At 41.5% G+C, this 24,154-nt stretch overlaps 1 protein-coding gene across 4 annotated transcripts in view; it reads left to right on the top strand.

The window, feature by feature from the left end:
- Nucleotides 1-24,154, top strand: part of RALGAPA2 (Ral GTPase activating protein catalytic subunit alpha 2) — a 321,485-nt gene that overhangs the window by 17,021 nt on the left and 280,310 nt on the right. For all 4 annotated transcript variants that reach the window (XM_050745426.1, XM_050745427.1, XM_050745428.1 and 1 more), the window contains exons 2-3: nt 14,983-15,093; nt 19,139-19,191. In XM_050745426.1, coding sequence (XP_050601383.1) covers nt 14,983-15,093; nt 19,139-19,191 — 164 coding nt within the window. The remainder of the gene's footprint in view (nt 1-14,982; nt 15,094-19,138; nt 19,192-24,154) is intronic.

Below are 24,154 nucleotides of genomic sequence, written 5' to 3'. Positions count from 1 at the left end.
AAACATGTAATTCTGTGAACCAGTGTTGCTAACTGAACCTTATGTCTTATTCAGAAAGGTGGCTATGGTGTTTCAAAATATGACAGTATTAGGTTAGCTACATACAGGAGGAGAATCATTTGTGTTCTTCCAGAGACATCATTTCTGAGCATAAACCATCTCTTTAGCACTTTTATAGTGTGCTATGAAGAAGCTTCTGTTCTGTCAGTTGACAGTCAGTCAGCATCAGGTTTAAGCACAACGAGGAGAGGTTGACTCACATGGACTAAGGCTTCCAGGTCTTAGGAATAGGTCTCATTGTGACTGGAAATTTCATCACTTCTTTGCATTCAAAAGTGTCAAACATTTGCTCTTGCCTACTCAGTGCTAGCTGCTGAATGGCTGGTCAGAGAAATGTCTTTCTGCCCAGTTCTATTATTTTTTATCCTTTTCAGTGAATGATGTCTAGAGAAACACAAAGGCAGCAAAGTTCCTCTAAATAACTAGGTCGTTCCAAAGCATTATGTACCAAGTATGTGCTGTTACAGAAGGAGTATAATTAAAAAATTGGACAGAGGAAATTTAAGTCATTTGCTATTTTTTACAACATTTTAGAATTGGTAAAGATACTCTTTTAGAAAAGTAAGACAGGTTTGGAGAAAAGTATGGCCTGGTGTTGTGATTGATGAGTTTTTTGTGGTAAATGTTCAGGCTTTGAAAAAAATCCCTTTTTCGAACACCCTGGAAGTACCCTCCAAAACAGCTTTATAGTTTTTTTCTGGTTCTACAATTTTACATACTCATTGTAAACATTTGGATAATATGAACATATGAAAAATAATTTAGGTATCAAGGGGTCCTCAAATTCTGCAGTCCTCTGCCGAGCATTACTGAAATCCCAGTGAATGTGCTTTCTAGGCTGGCACTTGCTTGGGTGCATTCCTTTCTCTCTCTCTTCCCTGCACCTGCCTCGCTTGCTGCCTCGGTTACACACACAAACACGGTTTTACATGAATAGTCATTCTGCATGGTCTAACACTATGTTTTTGACTTAAAGCCTTGGATATTTTTCCACATCAGTAAGTGAAGAATTACATAAGACTTAAATGGCTGTAGCATGTTCCACTGGACTCCTATAACAAAATTCCCTATCACCCATCCTTCAGGTCGTGAGTTTCAGGCCTTCACATGCTATTAGCAGATTGTGTGCCTGTGAGTGACTGCCCAGCGACCAGAAGGGCCTTCGGTTTTTTGTGTTAGGGACACAGCAGAGGTGACAATATTGGAGGCTGCTCACAAGTTGGGGATAATATGATGATTTCCTGGAGGTTAAGACGGTCCCTTGGGGAAAGCCACTTCAGTCTTTACTGAGTTAATTTCACAGAAATGCCACCCTTTTGAATTGTCTAGGAGGAAGGTCATTCCACTTGCAAACTGACTCTGGTGTACTTTTTAAACAAACCAACTTCTGGGTGTACTTTTGTATTTAGTAACTATTTAGTTCTGTGACTTGTGCCATATCTCTCCTGTGTTCTTTTTGTTTTACAACAAAATAAAACAAAATATATTTCCAGGCATGCTTCCCTTAACTTCCTCTCTCACTTTTTTTTTAAAGTTACAATATCTTTTTTGAAATTTTATTTTTCATTTTTTGAGACAAGGTCTAGCTCTGTTGCCCAGGCTGGAGTGCAGTGGCTCAATCATGGCTCACTGCAACCTCCACATCCCAGGCTCAAGCCATCCTCCCATCTTAGCCTCCCAAGTAGTTGGGACTACAGAAACACACCACCAAGTCCCGCTAATCTTTGTATTTTTTGTAGAGATGGGGTTTCACCATGTTACCTAGGCTGGTCTCGAACTCCTGGGCTCAAGTCATCTGCAGGCCTCGGCCTCCCGAAGTACTAGGATTACAGGTGTGACCCACCGTGCCCGGCCAACTTTCTATTAGTATTACACTTAATTGGGTGAACAGTATGGGAGGCTGACTGCCTGGGTTCGAATCCTGGCAGTGACCTACCCTTTCTAGTGGGGGTAAGAATGATACCCACCATCCTGTGGTTGTTGGAGGTTGAGTCAATGTATACAAAGCTGTTTTGTGAGCTGTTATTACTGCCAATCATATTTATTTGACATGATACATTATTGGACAGCTGTAAACACTCTCCTCATCACTTTCCTGCCTCCTTAGTTAGGGGGGGTAGAGGTGACTACAGTTCCTAGGCTGTAGTCATTTTATTTCTGTCTCCAACTTTTCCCCTCAGAGCGATTTTGATTATAATGTAGGCTAGCTCCAATACAGATCAAGAAAAGGAGATCCAAGTATGCATTGACTTTAAAATATCTGATGAAACTTGATTCCTAAAAGAGAGATAAATATATTAAAATGTAATATAACTCACATTTGATTTTGATATCAGTTTGTATAGTATGTTTTATTATATTGGTACTTGATATGTATTAAAAACAAAGTTTTAGAATCCTGCATTTGAGAAATGTGTGTCAAAAATGTTGAGTAAAAATAGCTGTACTTTTAAAAAGGTTAACACTAAGTATTTGGACTGTATCTTTATACATAATTACTTTTACACAAGGACTGTCACTCCTGGTTAACCAAGTGTTACTATTTATCTGATTTCTAAGAATTTGATGTTGTACATCTGGTTACTTTATAGGAGTAAAGAAATGAAAACAATATGCCTTCAGAAATGAAGTAGGATTAGTATTATAATTTCTGTGATCTTTTCAGTTGACACTAGTGTTTGTTTCCTGTTGGAATTGGCAAATTTTATGTCAGCTGTCTGCCTACAAGGATATTTTTGGTTGGAGGTAACAAAAAACTCAAATATAAGCAAGTAATAAGAATTTCTTTCTCCTATAAAAAGAGGCCCCAAGGCAGGGAGCCCCCAGAATTAGCTAATTCATGGGTTTGGTGATGTTGACAGTCCAGATGCTTTCCACCTCTTGGCTTTGCCATCCTTAGTGTGGCCAGTTTGTCCTCAGGGTGGCAAAATGCCCACAGCCATTGCACTCTGACAGAATGATAGCCAAAGGCAGGAAAAAGGGGAACACTTATTCCTTAAAATCAATAAAGCTTGTCTCAGCTATCTTCATCAGACTTCTATTGTTTTGTATTGATCAGCATTGGGTCACAGGCTTGAGTCACTGGCAAGGGGCATGTTGCCACCATAACTGGCTCAGCAGTATCAGGTCCTCCCTCTGGGACTTGGAACAGGCCAGCTTCTGAGAGAGGCACTGCTTTGTGGAGGAGAAGATCCCTGAGCAAATGGAGGCTCTGTTAGGAAGAGGGAGGGTCTGTTGTGGGTGGTGGGTGAGGTGAAGGAGCTGGAGAGAAAGCAACAGTGTCTGCTCCAGGCTGCTCTCAGTTTTTAGTTTAAAATACTGTGGAGAATGCTTGTGGAAATAAATGCTCAGTTATGATAAATTTTTGAATATATATTTATGGATTTTTAAAAATATTTTAAACTAGTATAACTAGCATGTACAATATGGCTGTAATTGTATGTAAGAAACAAACCTGTCAGTGGAGCTAAAAGATGACTTTGTTTCATTTCCTATGGTCTTAGTCCCTTTGTGTTCCTATAAAGGAATACTGGGTAATTTATAAAGAAAAGAGGTTTATTTGACTCATGGTTTTGCAGGCTGTACAAGAAGCATGGCACCAGCATCTTCCTGTTTTGAGGGCCTTAGGAAGCTTCCATTCATGATAGAAGGCAAAGGGGAGTGGGCATCACATGATAAGAGAGAGGAGGTGGTGCCAGCCTCTTTGTAACAGTCAGTTTTCATGGGAACGAATGGAGAGGGAACTCACTCATTACTGTAAGGACAGCACCACGATGTTCATGTGGAATCCACCCCCATGATCCATATGTCTTCCACCAGGCCCCACCTTCAATACTGGGGATCAGATTTCAACATAAGATTTGGAGGGGACAAATATCCAAACTATATCACTTGCAATAGGAGAATATACACTTTAGGCCCCAATATATATCCGGAAGTTTTATGTCAGGCTTCTGGACTCTGCTTCCTTCTGATGGACCAGGCTAGTGGTGCTTGGGCACAGATTACATGTGTATCTGCTGTTGGCCCTGGAGAGAAGTGAAAATTGGCCATTGGATTAGTGGTGTGGAACTCCTTAGTGCAGTGTTGGGGAGTGGTGTCAAAGCCTGATTGGACTGGATGCTTTTGTTGAGTGGGTGATTTAAGGTGTTTGTTATACATCGTAAATTATGTATATACAAAACTTGTTTTTTTACATGCATTAAATATTTAATACAAAATTTAAAAAAATCTTTTGTATCCAGTACATGGTCTGTGCTCTGATAAATACTTTCAATTGAATCAGGGTTGAAACTGAGACTGGGGTTTTATTACATGAATATGTTAGAGGGAGAAAGAGGCAGAGGGGTTGGAGGACAGTGAAAGGATTGATTAAAAAGAGGAGCTGTGGAAGCTAAATTGAGAAAGAAAGGAAGTGAGGACTTGAGGGGCATCAGAGATAGTGACAAGATGGTGGGGTTATTGGATTCAAGGACCCAGTAAGGTTGAAGAGTTGTTGGAATTAGGGTTCCAGAAGGAGTGGGCGGGAAGGATAAGAAATAGCGGGTGACGAGAGAGTAGATTGCTTGAAATTGAGGCTTGCAGGTGGGGAGATTGTAAGTAACCACCGGGTCTAGGATCTGGCTGTGGGTGTGGGCGGCAGAGGTAGGGTAGAGGAGAACCTCATTAGAAATGAGGGAGTCAGGCATCATATATATAAATGTTGGAACCAGAGTGAAGACAGTGCTAGTAGTGTACTGAAAGACAGTTAGCCAGTCCCTGGGATCTTCAGGAGAGGGTCTTGGGAAGGGGAAAGATTGTGCAACTCCAGTCAGTGAAAGTTGGTACAGATGTAGTTGGAGATAGATGGTGTAAGCAGCAGAGGAGCACTGTGTGTGTGAGGGGAAGGACCAGAATGGTCTGGAGACTGCAGTGGGAAGCAACGGGGCCACCTGTCTCATCTTAGGCTTGGAGGTATGTGAGTGTAGGAGGAAGACAAAAGCCTTACCAGGCAGACCGCAAGGAACCAGTGTGCTGAGGGGACTTCCAGGTTTCAGGTACAGCTGAAAGGAAACAGCTTTTGCAGGTGGCATACAAGAGAGGATTTGGTGAGCTTTATTGGATATAGTGGGTGGTGAGATTGGTGATGCCGAGACCTGTGTGGGGGTGACAGTCAGAGATGAAGACCATGTGGGAATTGGATTTCCCAGGAGATGGATGGAAACCTGAGTGCAAGGCCTGGTGGGACATCTCCTGATGTGTACCTAGGGGGTGGTCCATGGTCACTTCTAATTATAGTTTCCTTACTGAGTGTGCTTTCTTAGGCAGCTCATGGTAGCTAGGTAAGGAGGAGGAAATGGAGGGTCTTGCAAGCAGCAAGGGGAAGATCTCTGGTGGGGTGCCGTGTAGTAAAGGAGGGGCCGGGGTTATCTTGAATACGTTATTACTTAACTTCTGGATGACTTCAGGAGTAATTCCATATCAAATATTTCCAATGATGTTTATGCTAAAGTGGGTGCAGATTGAATGTATAGTACTTCAGAGAATTTTTCTGAAATATGAAATCTTGATGATATTAGACAAGTGTACTTGTAGAATGGACTTATGTCTTTTGGTTCATAAAGCTTTGCAGAAATTCTATAAATAGCCTTAGACTGAAAAAGATATGACAGAGAGGAGAGGGGGTAGTGGACAGGGAAAGTATGGGGAAGGGTGAGTGAGGTTGGGGGTGGAGTGTCTTGAAGCAGAAAATTCAAGAAGGGATTTGCTGTTGGTATTTCGGTTTGTGGGACAGAACTCAGATGACAGGACAGGAACTGAGGGAACCTCTGCCCTGAGCTGCTGGCTGAATCTGCAGGAGGAGTGAACTCCTTCACTGAGAGTGATTATGTTAATTTTCTTTAATTTTTGAAACTCCTTGTAACAATTGTATTAAGGGTCTTTTTTGTGATCTCTACCAATTTTGCTCACTTTAATTGAGAGACAGGAGGAAATTGTGGGCCTGAGGACATATTTTATTTTTTTATTTTTATCTTTTTGAGACGGAGTCACCAGGCTGGAGTGCAGTGGCTCAATCTTGGCTTGCTGCAACCTTTGCCTCCCGGATTCAAGTGGTTCTTCTGCCTTAGCCTCCTGAGGAGATGGGATTACAGGTGCACACTACCACGCCCAGCTAATTTCTGTATTTTTAGTAGAGATGGGGTTTCACCATGTTGGCCAGGATGGTCTTGATCTTTTGACCTCGTGATCCACCCGCCTCGGCCTCCCAAAGTGCTGGGATTACAGGCATGAGCCACTGCTCCTGTCTTATTTTATTTTTTAGAAAGTGTACTTTTGGTAATATTTACTCATAGTTTTGCCTTAAGTTTTACATTTGTAGCAGGCATTATATATGTGTGTGTAAAACAAATATGATGGTGATAATTCCTTGCTGTTTTGTAGAAAATAACTTGTTAAAAAGTAAAAAGATGTAACTAAATTAATATAAATTCACTTAAAGTATATCAATAAGTTTAAAAATTTTAGTGCTGAGGAGGATGTTTCTGATTTCAGATTTTTCTTACATAACATAGAGACTTATATAATAGATGGTAGATAAATATTAGGTAATTTAACAATATGAATGCTGTTGGTAACTTAAGGAATGAACATGCATTTGCTCCATCATTCTTTTGAAAATGTTACTATTTACTAGAAATTAATACTAGCTGCAGGGTGGACCTTCACTGCTTGTTACTTTGTTTTAGTAATTTATCATCTCTCTATCTAGGATAGTAGTCCTGACTCCTTCTGATTTGGAGGAATCTTTTTTGGTCCATTATTGTAAGAAGTTTTACCTTGATTTTTGAAAAATCATTTTTGTTATTTGGTGTGACCTTCAGGAATGCTTGAAAGGATTAATTATGAAGCCTCTCTATATATCTAAATTCTGCTGTTTGATACATTTATTTAGTACACATGTATTCAGTACCTATGCTTTGGCTGAAGGGAGACCCTGACGCTCTCTGCCCACAGGCTGGTGGGGGAGACTGAGGTATAGAAGTAGGAGGGGCATCTAAGAGCAGTGTGTGAGGAGCCGGGCAAGGTGTCCTTACCTGTGAACTGACTTGTGGGGATGACTTGGGCTTAGCTAAGGGGACAAAAGGGACTCTGTGCTTCCTTCACAGCCCGCTTCCTATTCTATCCTTCCCCACCTGGGCTTCTCACACCACATCTTTGACCAGATCTCGAGTTTCACGCCATTATAGCACTGGGGCTGGAGTCTTTTGTCTGATGCGTTAAGTTTTCTGCTGTGTAAATTAGTATTTTCATCCACATGCATACTTTGTAGTTGCAAATAATCAGTCCAGGAGACTTTTTTTTTTTTTGAGACGGAGTTTTGCTCTTGTTGCCCAGGCTGGAGTGCAGTGGTGCAGTCTCTGCTCACTGCAACTTCTGCTTCCCAGGTTCAAGTGATTCTCCAAGAGACATTGTAAAGTCTGTATTTTTAGGCATTTTCCAGATGTGAATTTCTCTTTAATAATAATGATGATGATAAGAATGTTGATTGGCCATTAAAGCCAGTCATTCCTGATATACCTCCTGTTTAATGATCTGATTGCCTGCTGAGTCTGGAAAGTCTTATTTTGTAGGTTTTTGCCTCCTGATGTAGACAAGCTTCTGATGTGCAGTTAGCACATTACTGCAGGCACAGGAGGTACTGAAACATACTGGCTGGTGTCAGGAAAAGGAGTTCCTGCCTTCACCTTGGCTAGCATGGATCACTGTTGACAGAAAGTTTGTGTCAGTGGGCAGCCCCAGTAACTTGGATTCATTTTTCCTGCTTTTCCTTCTTCAATGGAGGGGATGATGTGTTATACTTGGGGGTATCTCTTCATAGGTTTGCTGGCCTTCATGACCAGTGAGGCTGTTCTGTACTGAGTTTCTTATTCTGCACCAGCATTTCTATAACAGTGTTACATAACAAACCTTCCCAAACCTAGCAGCTTCCGGAAGCTTTACAGCAACAGGCATCTATTTTTCTCCCTCACTGTGTTGGGTCTGTATTGGCTGGGGTGGTTCTTCTCACTCATGGTTGCCTGGGGCTGGCTCCAGACTGGTGGGTTGAGTTCAGCTCTTCATGAATTTTCTCATTTTGCTTGGATCAGCAACTACTTGGGGCTCTCCCAGCAACCACTGCCACATTTTTAAGGCCTTTTTAGTCAAAGCAAGTCAAGAGATCAGTCTTGGATCACTGTGGGTGGTACCATCCAAATGTGTGGATGGAAGGAAGGAATGATTTATGGCATTTCTACAAACTACCCAGGTACCTAGGCAGCTGTTTAAATGTGAAATCGCCAGAATCATATTAGCCTATAAGTAAGTAATGGTGCATTACTAATGACATTCATCCTTGTCAGCATTTTCTGTCTTGTGTCTGACTAGTTCTTTTGCACTTCATTATTTTCCTTGTTCTCACTGAGTGCTTCTGAATGACTGTTTTATTAAGTTGTCAAGTTTGCCTTACATTCTTCATTTACCCTTTTTTCTATCACCAGCCTGTTAGCTTGATCATCAGGCCTTCAGTGCCATTATCCAGGGAATTTCGGTAAAATAGTAAAGGGCACCTATCTTCACCTACACATAGGACTGTAGACAGGGCTTGGATGGCTCTTAGTTCTGGCTTGGGAATAGAGGGGTGTAGGCAGTATAGAAGGTGCAGGAGGGTCATTCCTCAGGGGAGAACTGAACATGAGCTCCTTCCTCTCTTGACAGCATCCCACTGGGTGAGATGAGGACTTTTTCCCTTCCTTTGGTGCTGTCTAGGGGTCTGCTGAAGCAGGTTTTTGTGAGACTGTGTTATGACCCTTCCAACTAAAAAACAATAGAATTGCTATTGAAGAGGATTATACGTGGAAGGAAATAGAGGGATAATCCCACTGGTTTTGTGGGTGTGTTTACTAGTAGTACTTACTGCTGTATTAGGATTAGTGACCTTTGCTAGGAGCAAAGTAATTCTAAAATTACTGACATTTCTATAATGCTGACTGAAGCTCTCATAAGCACTCTACATATGCTCATTTTATCATCACAGCAGCCATGTGATGTAAGAACCATTGTTAGCCCTATTTTTTTTTTTTTTTTTTTTCCTGAGATGTAGTCTCACTCTGTCGTCCAGGCTGGAGTGCATTGGTGCGATCTTGGCTCCTTCCAGGTTGAGGCAATTCTCCTGCCTCAGCCTCCCAAGTAGCTGGGATTACAGGCATGTGCCACCGTACCCAGCTAATTTTTGTATTTTTAGTAGAGTCAGAGTTTCACCCCTTTGGCCAGGCTGGTCTTGAACTCCTGACCTCAAGTGATCCACCAGCCTCGGCCTCCCAAAGTCCTGGGATTACAGATGTGAGCCACCGTGCCTGGCCTGTTAGCCCCTTTTTAAAGATGAAATTGAAGAATGGAGTGTTTAAATAACTTGTCCAAGGCCCTGTGGCTTCTGCATTTGAATCCAGGCAGTGTGCCCCAGAGGTTTTGCCCTCAACCTTTGCTGTTACCTTTCAGCTAGATGTGGAGAAATACTTGTCAACAAGAGGTTTAGCTGGACAAAGGGGTGGAGGAGGGTGGTTTTGGGTGGTATGTGGAAGATTATCTTTGAGATTTAAGGTGAAAATAATAGACACAGTTTACAATCTGTTGATTGGTGGTGCAGGAGAATGAGAAGTTAAAGAAGATTTCTTTAAAAATTCAGAAGTGACCTCTAGCTCTGCCAGGCTGTCTGCCATTTGCTTCCCTGTGGTTAATTTGGAGATACTTCCCTGAGTTCTGTAATAGTAGTAAGCCAGTGTGCTAGCATCCATTCCATGCCAAACCCTGGAAGCCATCCCTTCAAAGGCGGTTTCCCATCTGGACTCTGGAGCACAACCTTGCCCTCCCTCCCTCTTCCCTACAGCCCTGAGAGGCTGTGGGGAGAGTTCCATGAGCTGCTTCTTCAGTGTCACTCACTCCTGTTTCTTACCTTGGGCTTTCCTTCCTTCTCTTTCTCCTCTGGCTCTCCTGCTCATCCTCAAGGTAATGATTTATTTCTTTTATATTCCTGACTGATTTATTCCCATTTGTCCCTGAGGCCTTTGTACTACTACTCAGGTATGGAGTTGCAGGACCAGGGTAGGGGTTCTGTTGACGTCGCCAACAGGCTGTGTTACCTTGGGCAGGTCATGTGAGATCCTGACCCCGAGGTTTCTTTCTCTTAATCACACCTGCCCATCTATTTCATTGGGCCATGGTGAGGGTCAAATAAAATAAACTCATGAACATTTCCTTTAAAGCATAAAGCATGACATAAATGTATGACATTAGCATTCCTAGCTTCCCCATGTGGCCTTATCCACTCCCTGCTGTGGTGTCCAGCATGGGCTTCAGCCATGGTGCCTATTCTGTTACTTGCTTGTTTACCTGTGCACCCCTGAGGGCCTCGGGTCTTATTCTCTTTGAATTGTTTAGAGCTTAACACAGCACTTGTTGGCATGGATAGGGGCTAGTAAATGTTTGAATGAGTGGGTCAGGAATGCCTGTCTGAAGGAAGTTTGTGGTCATAGTTGTCATCTTTTTTTTTTTTTTAAATTGAGCAAAGCCTTCCTGTTACATCTCTATGTTTCTTGATATTAGCCTTGCTAAAAATAGGCTTTTGATCCTTTCTTGTGTTTCTTTTTGCAGGTTGCTAAATTCCATTGCCTGTGATTGCTTTCCCTGAGACCTATGCTTACTTTATAAATATTCTTCTGATGAGTCTTTTAAAAAAAAAGACAAATCAAGAAATGATTCTAGATTTTGAATTAAAGATAAAATATCTGATATTTGTTATTTGGTTGTTCATTTAACAAATGTGTTAAGTACCGTTCATGTACCAAGCTCCGTTCTTCAGGCTGGGGATGCAACAGTGGACAAAGCAGATGAGATTTCTGCCCTCATGCTGCTTACATTCTAGCAGCCAGACAGTGAGGCAGCAAATTAATAAAGGGATGATTTCAACTCATCTGAAGTGCTGTCAGGGGGAATCACGCGAAGAGGATGCCCAGACCAATGAGGAGTTCTCAACACATGTACATAAACTTGAGTGTGCTGTAGATGCTGTGCTTCCAGGTTCACTGTGCGTTGGGTTCCCTGGAACGTATCTAGTTGTCTTGTTAGTGAGCACTTAAGCTCAACACCACCAATGCCTTACCCACAAGAAAGATATTGGATGGCTGAGGATAAAGGTGGTTGTTACCTGGACCTTTGGCCTCATGAGGACATCTCAGTGTATAAGAGGGATCCTTGAACATGATGAGGACCCTCTTTGTTTGGTTTGCTGATATTTGAGTGTCTGAGGGAATGAGGGAGTAAGGGAGGGAAAGATGGGGACTTGTTGATCTCGCAGTAGCTTTCTGTGCCAGCTTGCTGCATCAGCACACCCATATCCTCCATGCTAGAGAAATTGTTTGCCAGCTTATGGCATTCTGTATCTGAGGCACATTCACTGCAGAGCCTACCAAGGGAGAGGGCCGGGGAGAGGAGGAAATGTGGAGTGACACATAGGGGCACTTGCACATTTCTTTGAGGAAGTCATGTGTGATCCAGATTCTGAAGGATGAGACCTGTTGATGAAAAAAAATTGATGCTTTTAAACAATTAAAATTAGTTTTATTCAGAAGTCTTGCTGAGGTTTGCAACCAGGGCGAGTCAAGAGAGTGTCTGTTTGACTGCTCCAAAGTAGTACTTTAGCCCACAGTTTATATACAGGTGGCGCACTCTGCATGTGCTCAGAAGTTACATTAAATGTGCTCAGAAGTTACATTAAGTGTGCTCGGAAATTACATTAGAGCAAAATCTTATCAAGGTTTGGGTGTGAGGGTCCATCTGGTTATAGATTATAGAGGCATAATCATTAATGCTGTCAGATATTACGTGCAGGAAGAGGCAAGGGCTGAGACGAATCTATCTTTTCTGAAAATGCCGTGATTCAGGCAGGAGATGTGGGAACCGGTGCTGTATCCTGCTTATCATCTTCAGGGCATTCTTCTGAAGGGCTGTGCGGAGTCTTTGAGTCAGGGGCTTTGTAAAATTCTGCTGGCAAGGGATTTTGTGGAATTCTGCTGTTATGTAAGCAGGATGAACAGACATAGTGTCTGCATTTGCTACTTTGTCTCATACACTGAACCAGCTGCATGAAGATCTGGGAGTGGGGGTAGCATCCTGCAGGGGCCCCAAGTGGAGAATGTGTTTGGGAAGTTTGGGAAATGGAAAGAATCCACAGTGGCTAGAGGATAGGGAGTGAAGGGGAGAGTGGTGTGCAGTGAAGTTGGTGTTGAGTGGGGGAAATCGGGCAGGGCCTTGCCGGCCATGGTAAAGATTTCGGATTTTAAGTCCTACTGGAGGCAGATGGAAGGTTTTGAGTAGAGGAGTGATCTGATTTGATTGACTCTATTAAATATTCGTGTTGGCTGCTACGGGGAATGGAAGAAGAGTGGAAGCAGGGAACCCAGGCAATGGGCAGAGGTCGCGGCCTGTGTGAGGGTTCGTGGCCACATAGACCAGGCAAGGCCGTCCAGGGCTGGAACATGTACGTGATAAAGGCAGGCTAATAGAATGGCATACTGGGGATTGGTAGTGAGGAGTGATGCCCAGGCTGTGGCCAGAGCAGCGGGGTGGATGGAGGTTCCAACTTACTGAGATGGAAGAGCCTGAGGGAAGAACAGGATCTGATGGAGGACTTCCCTTTGGACACGTTTAATTTGAGAGGGTTTTAAGATCCTCACGTGGAGAATCAGCTGGCAGCAGGCTGTGAGACTAGAGCCTACAGTGGGAGATGTCAGGGCTGCAGATGGAAATCAGGAGTCCTCAGCAGAGATAAGATTTGTCTTTTGATTTCCCCAAGGATTTTGAGGGTTAGGCTGTTTCTTGTAGGTTTACAAGGTATAGTCATTATCATTGTATGTGTAGGCTAATTCATGAATTCTCAATTCATTCAAGAAAATATTGAACTAAATATTGTGCTAGATGCATGGGACATAATGATTCATGAGATAGACTGTGGGTTCTGTGAGGGCAGGGAATATGTCTAACGGAGGAGACAGAGCATTCCCTCAGAATTAAGTCAGGAATTCAATCAGAATTCCACCATAATTAAGTAAAATGTGATGTGTTCTGTGACAGGGAAGCATAGAGTGGGGGCTACACAGCAGAGGCGCAGACCTAGTCTTGGGGGTAAGGTGGGGATGTTTCAGCTGACTGCTGAGGGGGAGTGGGAGCCAGCTGAGTGAAGCCGGCTTCAGAAAGAGGGCTCAGTGAGTGGTAGATGGGCTAGCAGTTTGCATTAGAGTTGAAGTGTACTGAACTCTTTCTTGGAACTGGCAGATTCTGCACAAGGCACTCAAGGATTCCTTGGCAAGATTGTGTAGCTCACAGGAATGTTAATATTCGTGTGGGTTGATGATACTAGTTTCCTTGCTACCTGCTTTCACACAGTAAATTTGTTCCTTGCTAGGAATTTTCACAGCTCTGTGCCCAGTTTTACTTTGGTGCAGTAAATATAGTGTGAAATTGGCAGCTCATAAGACTTTATAAACACCTTACATGCATTATTTCAAAGAGCCAGGGCACATTTTTGCATGAAAAACTCTTATACAATTATCAGAGAAAAACAACTCTTCAGAATCATCTGCGTTACTGCTAACATTATGTAATTTGAACACCATAGTATGTATATTCCCATAGATTCAGTGTTAGGACTGCAAAGGCAATTGGTACAACACTGTTACAGACTGAAGAGCAACACATGTTTTTCTTGAGTAATCCTTGCAGAATTTTAAGGAAGCTTTTTGTTGTTTGTTTGTTTTTTGCTTTGTTTTGTTTTTAAGAGACAGGGGTCTCACTATGTTGCCCAGGCTGAAGTGCAGTGGCTCAACCATAGCTCACTGTAGCCTCAAGCTCCTGGGCTCAGGCGATCCCCCTGCCTCAGCTTCCCAAGTAGCTGGGATTATAGGTGTGAGCTACAATGCCTGGCTCCAGGAAGCTGTTTTTACTTTTCCTCAGGTGCTAGTGTATTCTCCCAAAGTGCTAGTGTATTCTCCCAAAGTGCCAACTCCTTGGTCAGGACTGTAAATGGCACAAACAACCTTGTTTGCTGAGGAAAATGTGCAAAGGTATGTTGACAGTTGGTGACTACTTTGACCCCCAGCATTGTGAGGTTTTACCCTGGCTGACCGGGGCCCTTGGAAGAACTGCCTGTGTTGCTACTCAGCCCCAGTGGGAGTTGTCACTGTGCTAAGTTTCCCACACCCCCGCCTATCTGTCCGCAGTCTGTGGTTTAGCAAAACTGTCTAGTACAACAGGGGCAACTCTAGGAACACGTGGTAGGTCCTACAGTGTCCATACATGAGTGGGGCAGGTCATCTAGAAGCTTGTGGTTGGGGAGCCTGTGCTAGTTCACTTGAGCTGGTTTCTGTTTTCATGCCCAGAGAGGTATGTTGGTGGGGAGGAAGCAGAAATTGGTCCATTTAGGAGCTCCACCAGCAAAGTTGTTTTTCAGAGATACAACCCTATCCCCTCTTCACAGCCTGTGTCAAAAACTGCCTCCTTCATGAACCTCTACTTCCTCATCCCCTAACAGGAAGTCATGTTGTCCCTCCCCAGACCTGCCCCTGCTTACCTCCGACCTTCTAGCTGGTCTGTCGTTGCTGGCGCCTGTCAGCTCCGACCTCCCTGAATTGGCCCCACAGTCTCCTGAGCAGGGCTGAGTGATGGGTGGTACCCAAGGTTCAATTAAGAACTCTCTTAGGTGGAGAATAAACAAACAGGAATACTGTTTTGTTCTGTGTTGTCTTATAACAGAATGAAACTAGTTGTACTTGCCTTCTCTTCAGAGAAGGTTGTTTCTAAATTCTGGTAATTGTATAAAGTGAATTGTCGTAAATGGAAACTTTTTCTTTTCAGATAATGTGGATGCAAGTGATCTTAAGCAGTTTTTTGAGACCAACTATTCTCAGATATATTTCATCTTCTATGAAAATTTTATAACACTGGAAAATAGTTTGAAATTAAAAGGTAAGCATTTCTGTGTATTTTTTTTTAAACATGCAGGCATTTTTATAAGTTGTGTATATCTTGAGCTACAAATTATACATTTTTAAGCCTTCTGTCTTGCCAAGACTTTAGCAAAGCTGTGAGAGCCTGGTGGACACGGTGGCATCTTTGTTTCTCTTGAGCTTTCACTTATACACATGTTAATTGAACAACACATGGCTAGCAAAAACAGCAGAAGAAACCCTTACAGAGCATGATTTTCAAAGGAATAAGTTACTTAGAAAGAAAAGTTATGCATGCGTACTGTTTAAAAAATTTGGATTCTGTAAAAGGACCTGAAAGGAAAACTCAACTGTCTGTTTTGCCCTGCTTGCAGAGGCAGCACTATGAAAGATTTCCTGCATCTCCTTCCAGATATATTATTAGTGTATTATGTTTATATATGTTTGTGACTATATTCTTTGAAAATCAAACCAACAAGGTCACATTATACATTCTGTTCTGTATACATTTATACATCCTGTCACCTAAGCGGCAGGATAGTGTAGCCTGGGGAGCCAGACTGGGTTGGGAACCCGGCCCCACCCTTCTGGCCGTTTCTCTTTGGCGTCCTCTTGTCAGCATTAAACAGGTTCACAGGTATCCTAGCATTTTAGGACAGAGTTTGACACATAGTCCATGGTCAGTGAGTAGTAGCTGCCGTCACCGTCTTCCTTCATTTTCGTGTAGTCTGTGGGCTGAATCTGAATCCCTATAGCTCTATGAAGTAGGTGTTACTCATTCATTTAAAAAATAAGCCATATGCATAAATAACTGTGAAAAAAGTTAAAAAGTTAGTTGTTCTGTAAGACATTTAGACAGAATTCTGTGGTTCTTGGGAAGTGAGAGAGATGACTTCCTGCTGAGTGTATAGATGAGGCTTTGGGGAAGAGGTGGCCTTGGGAATGGACCTTGAAGGACAGCAGGATTTCAGGTGGAAGAGAGCGGCACTGCTGGTGGAGGGGAGAACGTGAGTAGAGCTAGGGCTGTTCTTACGACATGTATGGGAAAAGCTTTTTTTCTTTTTTCCTCTTGCAGCAAAGGTGTGTGAAAGAGATTTGCAGGAAATTAGATAATGCTTGCAAGGAGCCTTGAATTGCAGGCTAAGGAGTTTGGACTTTGTTCTGGAGGTGGTTAGAGCTCTTGAAAGCGTTTGCTACTATGACGAGTGTCTTGTAAAGTAGCAAGTGAACTAGAAGCAGGAACACCAATTGGAAGGCTGATGCTATCATTCATGTGAGGGATGGTGATGCCTGATCCAGGGAGGCAGTAGTTAAGGGAAAAGAAAAGTGTTGTGTCTCAGTGGATCTACCATCTATGAGACTTGGTTATAAGGGAAAGGGAGAAGTCAAAGATGCTTTCAGGACACTGAGTCTGCTTTGTGAGGTACCGTTAGCAGTAGGAACCCTGGAGGGGAGCCAGATTTGGAAGGCAGGAGGGTGAGAGTGGCTTTGGGCAGTCTGTGTTTGAGGTGCCTGGGGGATACCTTGGTGTAGGTGTTGGCTGGACGGTACAATGTAGGTGACTGGATCTTGGGAGAAAAGAGATGAAACCATGCTATTGCCAAGGGAAAAAGTATACAGAGAAAGAGAATGATGGTCAGAACTTTTAGATAATTACTTATTTTATTGGGTATATGCAAAGGAAAGTGATGGAGTAGTGGGAGGGGTGCCAGGAAAGGGTTTTGTCACAGAGGCCCAGGGGAGAGAGAATTGAAGTCATGTAGGGTCAGCCCGTTGGTGCGTGAGATGCAGCTGGGCTGGGGAGTAAGAACCCCTCAGTGTGCTGGTCAGTGAGTGCTGAGAGAAAGGTTCTAGGTGAGGAGCAGGTCGGAAGCCAAACAGATGAACATAGAGTCACAGGGCGGTGAGCTGGTGAAGGTGACCCATGAGAATATCCTTTCAGAAAGTTTGATGTGAAGACACAGATTGTGTCTCACCCTGGTCATGGACAGGCTATTGAGGAATGCATCGGCCTGTTTGCAGACTGAGGAGTGGGTCAGCTGGAGTGGGGGATAACTGATGGTGCAGGTGTTGGGGGAAGTGGGTTGAGACAGGTCAAGGAAGAAGAAGAGACATGGAGAGGAGTGTACAGGTGGCCTTTCTATGTACGGAGGAGCAGATAAGGGGATAGTGTAGATATGGAGACATTTTGAGATGGAGAGGAAAAATTGAGGGACCCCTTGTCAGATGCCCTGATTGCTCGTATAGAACAGAGGCAGTTGTCAAGCATGGAGCGGGAGGAATTCAGGGTGAGGCACTGCGGTGGTCTTTGATTGTGGCCATTCTTGCAATCTACTGCAAAGAATCATAATGAAGAGCCAATAAAAATAGTGAGATTTTTGAAGTTTTTTTGCTTTTAGTATAATCTGTGTTCGATTGGAGTGCAGGGAAGACAGTGTACCCCAAAAAAGAAAAGAAAATGCCTACCAGGAATAATTAAATAAATAATCTTGTGATAACTTCAGCCTTTGCATTTATTCAGGCAAAAACTCCAGAGTTATTGGCTCTATGTTCAAAATACATCCAGAATCACCGGCCTGTTCTCATTGCCTACACTGGTAACACTAAAACTCCTGATATCCTCACCTGGATTATAGCATTAGCCGCAGAAATGATCTCCCACTGCCACACTTGTGCCCTCTCCCATCCCATAGTTTCTTGTCAAAAGAGCAGCTGGAGTCCTTTAAAAATATGAGTCAAATCATGATTCTTGGCTGTTCTAAACTTTCAAATGGGTTCTCATTCCCAGCCATTACAGTGGTCTCAGGGTCCACCTAATCTGCCTTCCTTTGCCTCACCTACTCTCCAACCTCAGCTGCTCCAACTCTGCCCCTTGTGTGCTCCAGCCTTAAGGGCCTCTGGCTGTTTTCTGACTATGCTAGCCATGCTCAGCTACAGGGACTTTGCATTGTTCAGTTCCTCTGCCTGGAACACACCTCCCCTAAATTTCCGTATGGCTTGCTTCCAAACCCCCACATTTCCATATGGCTTGCTTCCTAACCTCAAAGGATCTTGTCTCAGATGTAACCTTACCAGAGAGATGTTCTCTGAATTCCCCAGTCAAAATTGCATACCATCTTTTTAGGCTTCTCTATCTGCCTTCCCTGTTGTTTTTCTCGCTCATTTATAGAATGCCCCCTCCTGCCAGAATATTAACTTTTTGAGGGCAGGAGTTGTTGTCTGTTTTGCTCACTCCTGTATGCTCAGGGCCTAGAATAATCCCTGGCATATAGACATTCTGTAGTAGTTTTTCAATGAATGAGTAAATGATATCTACTTCATTGAGCTGTGGAGATTCAGTTAGATCAGGGGTCTACAGCTTGTAGCTGCCTGTTTTATAAATAAAGTTTTATTGTACAAGCCATATCCATTTATGTATTGTCTGTGGCTGATTTTGTACTGTAACAGCAGATTTGAGTGTTTGTAAGAGAGGCCTGCAAAGCCTAAGATATTTGCTGTCTGACCCTTTACAGAAGAGGTTTGTTGATTCCTATATTAAATGACATATGTCAAGCACTTAGCACGATGCTTGGTACACAGAGAGGACAAAAAATGGTAACCTCTGCTGCAGGTATTGTAGGTTTTATTACTATTGTTATTATCAATAGAACAATGTGCAGTTGCCCGAAAAGATATACTACTTTTATAGTTATCTGCTCTATGATTTTTTATGTTACCAACTTAGAAATTTTTCTTTGTGCTGTGCATTCTGCCACAATTTGAGCCAATAAGTAACTAGTTGAGAAATGAATAAATTACCCATCATAGTTCGGTCACAAGTTGGAAAACATGGAAGCTGTGTTCAAACAGCTAGCAAGGGGCAGCTCTGCTGGATGTGGATCCAAGCAGTCTGGCTCGGTTGTCTGTTTGCAATCCTAATGTGTTCTCCATACTGCCTCTTGCTATTTTTTGAATAAATGAATGTATGTTGAGGCTTACTAGTTTTAAGCTGCCTGTTAGCATAATTTGTAATGTCCTAAAGTTTAAATGATGTCATGATAACTAATTATTTTTTAATATTCCAGGGAATAATAAGTCACAAAGGGAGGAGCTGGACTCCATCCTCTTCCTTTTTGAAGTAAGTTTTGATGAATTTATTTAACTTTTATAATTCTTGTTGGAAATAAAGTATTTTTGATCTTTAATTTTATTTGAAGACAAAAATGGCTATTGGTGGACATATTTTTTTTCTTTCCTTCCTTCCTCCCACCCTCCCACTTTTACAAACAGTTCTACAAAGAATTTTCTTGTGATTTTCTTGTTTTGCAAACGTGTGAAAGTTTTTCCTGTATGGGTACCTAGATGTGAAATTATTAGATGGAAGAGTACACACATCTTAAATGGTAGCAGATATTGCTGAATTGCTCTCCAAAAGGTCATATAGTCACACTGAGAAACTGCACTGCAAAAAAATAAAAATAAAAAATACCTAAAAATGTTATATAAACTGATATGTAAGTCTTATGTAAATTTCTTATACTCTAACATTGGAGATGATTCATCGATACATATAAATACACATATATACATATATATAAATCCGACATGCAAAAACTTATATTTTTCTACTAGTGAGGTTATGATCTTTATGCATCTGTATATCTGTGTGCATTGATCATATCTTCAATGTTGAAACAGTGTTTGGGTGTGATTTTTGACTTATTTAGCTTAAAGTCTTTCTTGTCCAAATATATTAGTTAAGTGGCCAGATTATGGGTACCTGGAGAACACACTCAGAACTGAATTATAGGTTCTGAAAGTTAATTGTTGGTTTTTGAGAAATTATTTCTGGTTTGAGAGGTGTATGTTTAGGTTGGTGTGAGAAGATGAACTTTTATGGCTATAAAGGAAAGGCCTGATGTGAACAGGTGCAGAGCTGGCTTTAGAGGGAAGCCACTGTAGGAAAGATCTCCTACAGTAGAAGAGTTCTCCAGGGCCTTATGATGAGGGGCTTTCTGGGTTTATGGAAAAAAACAAAATATGGGAAACTTCCAGCCCAGGACTTGTCTTCATGGCTAGTGCTCAATAACCCTGGTTCCCCTTTCTCTCCTTTGAGAGCTGTATTCCTTTCCAGAGTACACACATTGATTCACTGCATATTCTGTAGTGGTTATTATGTTTCCTTTGGTTACCCTCCTTTGAATGAAACCTGTGTAAGTGAGTTGTTTTTAACAGGAGCTTTAATTAAGTGTGTTAGTTAAATATGTATCTACTGACCATCATTTGTACTATTTTATCAACTTAATTATATTATTTATGTAATGGTTAAAGAATCTATAACATATGTAAGTTAGGAAGCATGGTAATAAAGCACATACTCTTGACACCCTCCCCATTTTAGGAACTAAAAACTACTTAGGTGCTATTCCACCATCCTTTCTCACCTCTGTGGCAGTCATTCCCTTGCATTTTATCATCCTCTTTCTTTTAAAGAATGGCTTTACCACATATATTTATACCCTTAAATAATTTCTTGTGTGGTTTTGTTTGGTTTTGAGTGTAATAGAAATGATCTTCTATGGTACATAATCACCTTTGACATGCTTTTTACCCTCAACATTAATTCTAAGATTTATCCATGTTTTTAAATTTAGTTCGTTTATTCATTCCCACTGCTGGATTAGGTAAATATATGTGACTTGTTTAATTCCTACGTTTTGTCTACAGATTTTTTGTTTTCTTGGTAGACAGATTGTCTGTGAGTAAGGAATGAACAGACTTGCCAGTTGGTCTGCTTTCCGCCCTGACTCAGCCTTCCAGTACATTGGTAAATGGAAGTGATAAAGGGTCATCTTGTTTTTGATCTAAAGAGAGTTTTGTTAATGTGAAACATTAAGAGTAATATTTTCTGTAACTTTTTGGTAGATTCTCTATCAAATTAAATAAGTTTATTTCTATTCCTAGTTTGAGATGTATTTAAAAAATCTTAGATGGGTTTTGAGGTTTTTAAATTTTTTTTCTTGAAAAAACTTGATTGAGATGATGATGATTTTTCTTGAGTATTAATATTGTGAATTATAGTTCTAGATTTTTGGATGGACTAATTACTATTATTATTATTCTTTGAGTCAGGGTATTGCCCAGGCCGGAGTACAGTGGCGTGAACATAGCTTACTGTAGCCTTGACTTCCTAAGCTCAAGTGATCCTCCGGCCTCAGCCTCCCGAGTAGCTGGGACTACATGTGTGCATCACTGTGCCCAGCTAATTTTTTTTCTTATTAATTTGTTGTAGAGATAGGGTCTCCCTATGTTGCCCAGGCTGGTCTCAAACTCCTGGGCTCAAGTGATCTTCCTGCCTTGGCCTCCTACAGTTGTGGGATTATAGGCATGAGGCACTGCACCCAGCCTGGACTAATATTTTGTTTGCATTCTTGGATCTATGTTCACAGCTGAGGTTGGCCTCAGTTTTTCTTTCTCATGCTCATATTGTTTTTGACTGGTCCTGTCATAATGGTTATAAAACCTATTGTCAAGCATTTCTTCTTTCTCTGTTGTATAACATAGTTTTATAAGATTGAAATGAGCTGTCATTGAAAGTTTGTTTACCTTTCCTGTATAACCACTTGAAACTGGGGTGCTTTTTTTACTTATGTGAAGATTTTACCAACTTATTCAATTTCTTTGATAGTTTTAGATTTGTTTTAGTATTATTCAGATTTTTCTTTTTTTTTTCTCGATTCAGGTTTGGTAAGTTATATATTTTTCTAAGAATTTGGAGAATTCTAAGGATTTGTTCTTATTGCCAAAGTTTTAAAATGTATTGGCAAAGAAGCTTCTCTTTGAAAAGTCATAAGCCCTTCAGTTTTATCTCCCTTAGCATGGTCTTTATTGTCTTCAAGAAGTTTTTATATTACATACCATAGTAGTGGTGGTGGTGGTGGTAATTTTTGTCTTCAAGAAGTTTTTATATTACATACCATAGTAGTGGTGGTGGTGGTGGTGGTAGTAGTAGTAGGAGGAGGAGTAGTATTTATGCCACATTTTTGCTATCTTCTAGTTGCCATTGTAGCAGCTTTAAACTCTGTTTTTTTGATGTAATTGTTGTTCCTTTAAATGGCTTTTCTTTCTGGCCTCTTTTTTTTTTTGAGATGGAATGTCGTTCTGTCCCCCAGGCTGGAGTGCAGTGGTGCGATCTTGGCTCACTGCAAGCTCCACCTCCCGGGTTCACGCCATTCTTCTGCCTCAGCCTCCCGAGTAGCTGGGACTACAGGCACCCGCCACCACGCCCGGCTAATTTTTTTGTGTTTTTAGTAGAGACGGGTTTTCACCGTGTTAGCCAGGGTGGTCTCGATCTCCTGACCTCGTGATCTAGCCGCCTCAGCCTCCCAAAGTGTTGGGATTACAAGGCATGAGCCACTGTGCCCGGCTGCTTCTTTTAAGATCTTTTGTGTCTGTTGTTCTGTAGTTTAATTACAAAATATCTAGTTGAAGATTTCTTATCTTACTTGGTATATATATGTTTCTCATGTCTCTGGATTCATGTTTTACAGTTCTCTAACATTCTTAGCTATCGTCTTCTCAAATATTGATATGTTTCTGTTCATTCTGGCCATACTTTCTAGGATTCTTATTTAAACTTGTTGATCTATCTTCCCTGTCTCTTAAGCTTGCTTTTATTTTCTCCTCCCCCAATCTGTTTGTGTTGCATTCTGGGAAGTCTCTTCAGTTCTTTCTTCCAGTTCACTGACTCTCTTCTTTTGGAACAAATCTGCTACTTTACCAATCTATTGAGCTGTACATTTCAATGATTTTTTTTCATGTTTTAACAGCTTTTTTGGTTTGGCATTCTTACGTGGCTGGTTGCTTTCAATTGTCTCTTGATCGTTGTTCATTTTTAGACATCTTTTGTTTTCTTAAACATTTACTGCATAATATTTCATATTTTGTATGTGATAATCCTAGTAGCTGAAGTGTTTGTCTAATTATGCTTGTTATTTCAGCTGCCTCTCATTCACAGTGGCTTCTTTTTTGCATATTTTGTGATATTTGATTTTGAGAGTGGTACTGAATGACTACAGATTTCATGTTTGTTAATTCTGGTTTCTCCCAGAAGATTTGTCTTTGCTTTTGCCGGGAGTCTGGGAATGCTCTTGATTGAGAGCACTTTAGCTCCATTTGAGGGTTCTGGTTTATGAATGGAAATTCAGGTTGAGTTCCCTAAACTTATCATGGTTGGGGACTGGGTGCTGGAGGGAACAGCCACCTGTAGATCCTGGCGCTAGTATTGCCATCAGCTCCTTGGCATTCTGCAGTTTTTTCTTTTGCATGTTGCTCACAGATCAGGTTTTGGCTCACTTGTCTTCTGCTTCCTTTCTTCTTCCCTCTTTACTCCTCCTTCTTCCCCTACCATTTTTTAGTCCCTTTTTAGTTTCTCTGTGTTCTTCAAAGCCCAGCAATGTTTTAAGAATTAGATTTGTTGTTGTGGATCTAAGGGCTAGTTGGCTTGCGGCAGGAAAACCCTTCAGAGATTCTAGATCTATCCCTCTCTCAGAAGTTTCAAAACCTTCTCTTCGTGTTGCGAAATTCTAGACTAGGGAGGGTGTTAATACTGATTCATTACCATTTCCAGAGGATTAGTTGCCTATATAATAGAGCAAATATATATTATTCAAGGCTTCATAAAACTTTCATTTTGCATGGTAAATATGAATGAGTAATACACTTGCACTAGTTTTGTTTATGCTTATGTTCCCTCTGTCTCTGGCTTTACAAGGTAGGTTGTAATTTGTATGTTTCATTCTGGGTACTAAGTAATTTCATTGCTGCTTTGTAGGATAGTGCCTTGTAAAGCTTGTAAAGAGATAGTTTATAAGCGTTTGGAAGTGAATACTTATCACTTTGTAAATAATTGGGAAAGGCTGCCTTGAGAAGAGGTGGAGTTAATAAGATGTGTTAAATCACAAAAGCGATACCATGTAGAGATATTCTATAAATAAGAAATGGCTTGGAAGAAAGCATAGAGGTAAGAGATAAGAAGGCATGAAAGAAGAGTATGTAAAGAGAGCTGCTGTCTGCCTTGTAAGTCAGGGATGCCCTGAAAG

The sequence above is a fragment of the Macaca thibetana genome, chromosome 10 (assembly GCF_024542745.1).
Source record: "Macaca thibetana thibetana isolate TM-01 chromosome 10, ASM2454274v1, whole genome shotgun sequence".
In the NCBI taxonomy this organism is placed as follows: domain Eukaryota; kingdom Metazoa; phylum Chordata; class Mammalia; order Primates; family Cercopithecidae; genus Macaca; species Macaca thibetana.
Note: the sequence above shows the minus strand (reverse complement) of the source record. Positions and strands in the feature narration are given on the sequence as shown.